Source organism: Cydia amplana, chromosome 18 (genome assembly GCF_948474715.1).
Source record: "Cydia amplana chromosome 18, ilCydAmpl1.1, whole genome shotgun sequence".
Lineage (NCBI taxonomy): Eukaryota > Metazoa > Arthropoda > Insecta > Lepidoptera > Tortricidae > Cydia > Cydia amplana.
Window position 1 is genome coordinate 9,221,004 of NC_086086.1, and position 8,366 is coordinate 9,229,369.

The 8,366-nt window shown below is 38.7% G+C and overlaps 1 protein-coding gene and 1 non-coding gene across 4 annotated transcripts in view; both read right to left on the minus strand.

The window, feature by feature from the left end:
* Positions 1–8,258, minus strand: part of LOC134656458 (uncharacterized) — a 34,357-nt gene extending 26,099 nt beyond the window's left edge. The window contains exons 1-4 of one of the 3 annotated variants that reach the window (XM_063511991.1): positions 8,080–8,258; positions 2,594–3,311; positions 1,779–1,957; positions 1,446–1,566 (exon numbers count right to left, since the gene is read on the minus strand). In XM_063511991.1, the coding sequence (XP_063368061.1) occupies positions 1,446–1,566; positions 1,779–1,957; positions 2,594–3,311; positions 8,080–8,156 (1,095 nt within the window). In that variant the 5' untranslated portion in view covers positions 8,157–8,258. Of the gene's footprint in view, positions 1–1,445; positions 1,567–1,778; positions 1,958–2,593; positions 3,312–6,666; positions 6,935–7,570; positions 7,990–8,079 lie in introns of those variants that run through there. The other 2 variants (XM_063511993.1, XM_063511992.1) reach the window with 2 other exon arrangements.
* On the minus strand, positions 699–860 carry LOC134656681 (U1 spliceosomal RNA). The gene has a single exon (XR_010097547.1). It is a non-coding gene; the product is annotated as a U1 spliceosomal RNA (small nuclear RNA).
* Positions 8,259–8,366: the final 108 nt, after the last annotated feature.

An 8,366-nucleotide genomic window follows, 5' to 3' on the forward strand; every position in this document is an offset into this window, starting at 1 on the left:
TAAACTAGTTTAAAAGGTGAGATATTGACAATTTAACACTGGTGGCCTTTTGATACATATTTTATTATGTATTTTTGTTACCTTACTTAGGGGTCATCCATTAATTACGTCACACGAATTTCTAGGTTTTTTGACCCCTCCCTCCTCCTTGTCACACTTGGTCACATTTGGCAAACCCCTCCCCCCTAGTGTGACGTCATGTTTTTTCTACGAAATCGCCAAATCGAATTAAGTAAGTACCTAAGTATTATTAATATTTTATCAAAATATTTTTGACGATATAAATATTAGTAATTGTATAACCCAAAACTGTTTAGGAAAGAAAATTAAACGAATAAAAACGATTATCGTTTTAAAAACTTGTTATTTAAATGTACAACGAATAAAATAATTTAAATAAATTTTCGGTTAAAGTGACGTCACAATGTTTGTGACTCCCCCCTCCCCATGTCACATTTTCTTGACCCCCTCCCTCCCTCTAAACGTGTGATGTAATTAATGGATGACCCCTTAGTATAGTCAAAATGGTGTTCATTTGTTGCAATTTTTTCTCGTGCCATATAACTATTATATCTTATCATTATCACTCAATAGCTGAGAGAAATACTATAACGCGAATTTAACATATCCATACGAATAGAAACATGTCGAAACTGTCCAATACAGTTCAAAATTCAAATATTTTTTTTTAAATATGTGGGGGACGGCGCGTACGCAGTCCCCACTACCAAAAATTACGCATCCGAGTTATCCACATTAGGGATAATCGCAAGGGTCAACCCAACCGCAGTGCAATGGGAGAGTCTCGCCCTGGGGGAACCGCCTTCTTGATCACGGTATCCCCTATGCCAGGTAAGTATGAGCTCACTACAGTACGCAGGGAGGGTCGTTATTCGCGGAAAAATCTTAACACCGCGATGTACGATTCGAACGCGGAGAGCACAGCGACATCTAACGGGTAATTCAGTGACTATATGTTGTATGGTGTTTGAGAAGTTTATTATATTTATCTTGTTATTATTTCTATAACATAATTATAGACATTATGTGAAATAGGCATAATGTTGTAATTTATTATTATTGTTGGCTATGTACGAGTACCTACATAGGGTACGGCAATATGGTGCCATATATTATTGTTATCATGGCTTGCTATCACGTCGTCACTTTTATTTCCCCCCACCAGGTGTACAAAACCAATGGGTATTACTTTTTAAGTATTCATTTGATCCATGGATAAATATAAGTTAAAATACGCGGGACAATTTAGCACGGCCCTAAATACCTTTCAGTAAGGGTGTTATTCCACCTGTCCAATTTCTTTGTCCAATGTGTATTGCGTCTCATATTTTGCTTAATGAGAGAGTGAGACGCAATACACATTGGACAAAGAAATTGGATATACGGAATTGGTATTCCATTAGAGAGTAGAGGTAAAAAAGTACCTGTCCATCGTGAAGTATATCATGAAGGGTACCCATGCATCGTTCGCAAATTATGTTCACGTTGTTGTGGACGTCCGGATACAATCCCATCAAGAGGATTATGTTGGGGTGGCGACATTTTCTGAAAAATTAGGACACTTTAACATAGTGTATTGAATGTAAAAAAAAAAAACAAATTTGGGGAATTATCTATGAAAAGGGACCTTATTGTCGATGGCGCTTACGCTGCACAGCGTCGCGCGGCATTGTATTTATATCGGAGTATCGTTAACAATGCGGTAAGCGCCATCGACAATAAGGTCCCTTTTCTTACCTTCCCTTTCCTAAGCTTACCTCAGTATGTTAATCTCTATGTTCCGTTTCTTCCTGACGTGTTCGACAGAGACGGGTAGCGTCTTGATCTGCACGGGCACCACGCCCCACTTGCCGGGGCTCCAGACCCTCGCCTTGTCCACGTTTACGTCGAGGTTGCTCGCACTAGCTAGAGACAGTCCGTATGTGCTTGTCTCGCTCTGTAGGGTGGAATATATTGTTGTATTGTTAATAATGTTTTTTCTTTTAAATAAATATTATTCGCGCCAAATATATCTACTACAAGCATTAGTACTGTTAATTAGTTCCTAAACTTGTACAGTTGGCTGTACGCTAACAAGTACTAAGACTCTCTAAGATTTGTCTAAGATTACGTTTCTGAAGTGTAAACATAGTAAAAAGTTCAATTAATGATTGGCAACCATCTGCACCAAAAATTCACTCGTAACCGCACTCTTACATTATACCACTTTTTATCGGTAATGCGTGTAAGGTATACGCCATACGGTGCTTAAATACAATAATTTAATTTTAACGGCCTTCTTCAATTTATTCGAAATGAAACTTAACAAAGTTGCCGTTTATAAAATTTAGCAGCCTACTTAAAATTAGCGACTTTCAGTTTTTAATGATGTATAGTTTTATAGTGAAATACATTGTGCATTTTCTGTCCAACGCAATGCATGACTCATGATAATGACTGAGTCAGTGATCGTTCGCGCAAATCGAATTATCCTCGTGGATCGCGCACTTAAAATTTAGATTAGCGTAAAGTTGCCTAACCTTGGATTTTTCGACAGAATGATGTAATCTGAAAAAGCACAAGAAACACGCACCTTACTGTCGTCAATTTTACTCTGGTTCGCAGACTCAACTTGCAGCTGTTCGTCGGCCCAGCGGTCGAAGTTTTTCAATTCGCTCATCACCTCCCAAAGATGGTCTTTGCTGGTACTCCCTCTACTCGAAGAGCTATGACTAGAAACGTTACCATTCTCCGTGCCTCTCATTCCGTCTACTTCCTCGACATCGCTTTTAGTGTCTAGAAAATTCTTGATGTCGTAAGGCAACGAGTTATTCTTATAGAAAAACGGAGGCGATTGAACCTGAGACTCGTCTTCCTTAAAATCTATCTGCTTATGGGTAAAGGTTTCCTGCCTGTACGCTCTGCGCGAATGTCGTTTCCTAGGTTCCGAATATGATAAAGTACCGGGCATGAAGACCTGATTTTGGAAGAGGAATTGTATGTTAGGGACAGGGTCTTCCGGGTTAGCGCTTCGCGCTCGTTTTTGCGATTTCTTTTTGTACTTGACGGCTGATTTCTTTTCGTAGTTGAAAGTGCGGTCGGGGTCGGCGCATTCGGTGCAGGAGATGGGTAGGGAGTGTCGGCCGCATCGCTTCTCGGGGGTGTCGGGGAGCTGCGGGCCGGAGGAGCGGCGGGCCTGGAACTCGGCGAGGTCGCGCTTGTACTCGTTGGTGCGGATGGTGCCTATGTCGTCGGGGGCGTGCGGCGGGTCGGGGCTCGGCGAGCGCACCGTGCTCACCGTCACGCGCTCCCTGTAAAATGTCGAGCTGTTGTAAAACTACTGTTAGGTCGAAAAATCCATTTAATAAAAGGTGCCTGGATAGCCTGGTGGGTGAACAAGCGAATTGCAATGCCTCAAATGTACCAACTCTAGATTATTATGGTCTAATTACTACTATTATCCTAAAGCATCTGTGGATAATACTAATATCCATTTCATCGGCAACATTCTGACATGTGTACGAGACCGATGCATGTTTTATCGACTAATATCTACAGCAATAAACGACAACCACGACCTTTATACCTAAATACCTAATACCCATCACAATCCGGCAAACAGATCACACCGCGTCAATTAAAGTTATTCTTATTAGTCAATACAGAGTTATTTTCGAGCCGATTGATTTCTCGACAAAAACTCGCCGGTACTCGGAATCTGGTAAAACCGTGGGACGACACGGGTCAATGGAAACCGAGTCCTGTTCAATCAGGGCTCTGGTGTATTTAGAAATTATCTATTGACAGTCATACTGTTCGGAGAACAATAATCTCCACGGTATATAATTAAGTTTGACGATATAACAGTTTTAACCTTAAAGTCTGGCTGTGTTTGTCTGTTTTTCGTTCACAGAAGTTGGCGTATGATTGGTTATGTTGTAAATGTTATAATAATATTAAAAGGTGAGATATTTCGGTCATGCTGTGTAACGTATTAGGATGCATAATGCATAAGCGCACACACATGTTGCAATCTTTTGTCGATCGGTTATGTTAGCGTTAGAATACCATGATGGCTACACAGTCAGCATTGTGTACCGTGTGAACCGTACCAACGCGAATTTTATGCAAATTTCAGACACAGATTTTTTTTTTGCACAGGGATTCCAAAAAAGCTACATAGATTAACAATGCAGGAAGACATATACGTTAGAACGGGAAAAGCCCGTGGAATGCTCCAAAAGCGAAATCGGTAATGTAATGTCCAACCAAAAAGCGAGTAAAAGAGCGGATAAACGATTATAACGACCGATGGGTCAGCCGCTACACTTTTACCTATTAACTAGATCTTAAAACCGCGAACAACGAAACGAGTACGATTCTAGTGTAAGGTTCCGTGCTTTGTTTTTTACGATCAAGTTGGGCCATGTCTGCCTTTATTTTGTACCATCCTAAGAAGACTATGAGAGAGGAGAACGTTTCCGGGAGGCTGGCATTTCCAAGAGTCCTCTATTTCGTCAGTGGCTCTCATAACAATGACCAATATTGAACACCTTGCGTAACTTTATAATTATAAAATAGAAAGCATTTTGGATCAGCAGAAGTCATTGTCTGACTGACAAGATAATGCTTACATAAATTAGTAATATACCTTTAGCAAGGTCACTTGACCGCATTATTGTTCGTCCTAAAATCAGTCTTCTAGTACCGAAAACAAAGTCTACTTTCAAACGGCAAGATTAAGTGATACAATACGCCTTGGAAGTTATCTTTGTATTAGCTATCTGCCCATCAATTTCGGTTATTCTGAAGCAATAAAAACAACGAATTACGGACAAATAGTCCGGCGAAAGTGAAATTCCGATATTGTTTTGAAGTTCATTGATATTTGAATGGGTTAATTAATGTAATGCAATCACGATTGATTTCTAATGTTGATTTTGAATGAGCTTCGGTAATTTTCTTTGTTTTTGATACGATCGGTGAGTGGGATTTTGTAGGAATTGCGATGTTTGTAATATCGATGGTATCTTATGTCATGAGCAGGTAGCATAGGTATTATTTATTTTTATAGGACTGAGTTGAGCAATGAGTAGCTGTTCGGCCCGTCTGATGGTTCGTGGTGTGCGGTAGGCCTAATTTTACGGGGGTAGATATGTATAAATACGGTTCACGGGGCCGACGTGATGTGACGGCCTAAATATTTCAAGACTCAAAAAAGAAACCAAGTGGTAGACAGTAAAGAGGGATATAGATATGTGCCTACTATAGAGTCTATAGACGGGCGCTGTGTAGTTCGCTGAAAAGAAGTTAGGTACCTACATATTCAAGTAGGAGGTAATTTACGAAGCTCTACCTGTTAAATTATGTACGAACTAAGGTACACGTTGGAACCCGGCGACTTGTCGCGACTGCAGACGACACGTCGCGGCGACACGACTGGTTTTATGAATTTCTATGAAATACCTACCATTCGAAGTCAGCGACGCGTCGCCCGACCGCAGATCAGTAGGTAGTGTGACACGTCGTCTGCAGTCGCGGCTTGTCTCCGGGTTCCAATTTGTACTTCTAGGTAAATCGTACCTCACACAGACACTAGGTCACTAGTTGCAAGCATCCACTGACTACTAAGCAAAGTTTTGCCACCAAATTGATTCTTGAAAAAAAAAACAGTAAATACGAGTAATTCCTTTGTTCAGCATGCGTAACGATTGCACTTGACTGCAAGGACTTGCGAATGTGCTCGTATTACACTGCCATAGACATAGGTAGGTGCTAGGTACAGTCGCCATCTGATATTATATCGAAGCGTCCGAGGTGCTCAAAATATCTGAACACGCACTCTAACGCCTTGACAATAGAGGCGTGTTCAGATATTTTTGAACACCTTGGCCGCTCCGATATATCTGATGGCGAGTGTACTTATGTCACAGTCTACTGAGCTGAACAATCATATACCTACTTATAATAATTCAACATAACACTACCATAGTATAATATGGGTATTATTTTTAATGTCTAGGTACTGACATAATGACATCATGGTATCATGGTGGCCTCCTGGTGGGAATATGATGAATTAACTCAAAGTATAGGGAAAAAAAATGTTTTGTACCTATGATAAAAATAAAAATATATAAAGAAAATAAGTTTATTGGTGTGTGGTGTTTGGAGTTTAGAAGGAAGATAATAATTTGAAAATTTGTAGAACATGGATAATGTTCTACAAATTTTCAAATTATTATATGCCTATTCTTAATTTTGCATAATTGAACAAAAGCTACCCACAAAGTAGGTAAAACAATTACACCAAATTTATGTGGGTAGACTAGTCAATATGAAAAAGGTGACTAATGGTAATTTTAATGTGCTGCTAATTAGAAGTAAAAAAAGATTTATTTTTACTTTTTACAGCTAATTAAAAGCTCTGGTCTGAAATAAATTATGCTGACCCTAATCTTCAAAATATACATATTTGTAGGTTCTATTTAGTTTAGTATAACTATGTGTTATCAATGTTATCATTTTTTTAAATAGTAATTGAAATATTTGGCCAACAGTCAATTAAGAGTGAAGTAGATTCTTATAAGAAACAAGATCTATCCTTACATTCAAAACAAATATAAAATAATAAATAACCTAATACCTACTCATATTCCAACTTACCAAATAGTTTTAATAATGATTATTTTCATCAAAACCTTGTACACACTGTATGTATCATGCACCCGACTGATTCAGCCATAGGTACAGACTGCAATTAAAGTGCAGAAAATTCAACAATCCAACCAATTCCTGGCTACAATGTGTGGCCTCGAGCCATTCAAAGGTGGCCAAGTATTGTACTTGCACAGTACAACAAGTATTGTCCACATACAATTAAAATGGATCGAACATTCCAGAGGGCTTGGTGTATTGGGCAGGCCTGTCAATGGGATGACATCAATTAACAATTGTCTCTGGGGCATTACACAAATTGTTTTTGTGAAAAGTAGTTAAGTGGTAGGTAATTAAATAAATGTTGTTAAAAATCTTTTCAAGCTCAAAAAGAAAGTTAGTTTCACTTCATTGACTAACTTTTATTCATGAAAATAAAATAATGATGGAAAGTTGATACCCATTCCACTCCATAACTAAAGTTATAAATGCCAGTGTCTGCCTTGACTGCTTGTTACCATTTCATGGCTAACTATGTAACTACTGAACCGATTTCGATAAAATTTTGCTTGTACAGGTTAAAAACCTGGATGGTCAAGTCAAAGGCTACTTTGGAGGGGGGAGAGCAGTAACGTATCAGACCAAGTCTCACGCGAGCAATGCCGCGGGCATAGCTAGTATGGTAACAAACACAATAAATCCGCATTTATGACATCAGAGATAAAGTTACACTCAACTACCTACTTTATTGTATAGTACAGTGTGGGTATTTTTTTAAGCCTTTAAGGTATTTCATCATCACATAAATAGGAAATATAATTACCCATAAAACACTAAAGTCCGTAAAAAAATAAAATGAACACTTGCTTGGTTTTTGCTTGCCGAAAAAGTTAAATAAAAAGCACGTACTTACCGGCGCAACCACTTGAAAACTCCCATGTCGTGTAACGAAGCCACTTTTTTGTTAGATTATGAACCATACAGTAATAACACTACACGCGCATGGTGCGCAATTATTAATTATTTAACTAATCCAGTAACTTTTCAACTAAAACAGAAAGCCGCGGCAGAAGCACGCGGAACATTACCGGCGCATTAGAGGGCCTACACTTATAAAAAACGTCTAGCAACAATGACCACTGATATATTGTGCGGTCAGACAAAACATCACGAACAACACCGCATTCGCAATGAACTGAATTCTGTTTTTTGTACAAATTACTTTTCGTCGCGCTCCGGTGATCCACTTCATCCGCCGGTCGGGCCTCGCTCGCTCGTCGTTCTAGTCTACCGCGGTCACAGGCGGCTCGGCGATTGTACGAACCACACAACAGACAATAAAAAAAGAAACAGTAATTTCTAGAGAAATTAGAAGGTACTTTAACACGTGGGTGGTTTATGAAACATGAAATGATTGTTTACTTCTCTTTTGACGTTTCCGTTTCTGACCGGCATTTCAGAATTTTCACAGCTTTATACTCGTACAGAAACTTCTTCATTCGGCTTGAAACAGATTAACCACTTTATATAACAAAATTATCAAAATGAAAGTAATGCAAGCGTGATTGTTATAATTATTATTGTATTGTAACAAACAATCAACTTCAAGTTGACTGAAAATAAAATGGATGTCAAAACCATGTCTGAATTTATACAATACTCACATTTATTTAATTTAGTAAGAAAATAATATAGTTAAAATAATAACA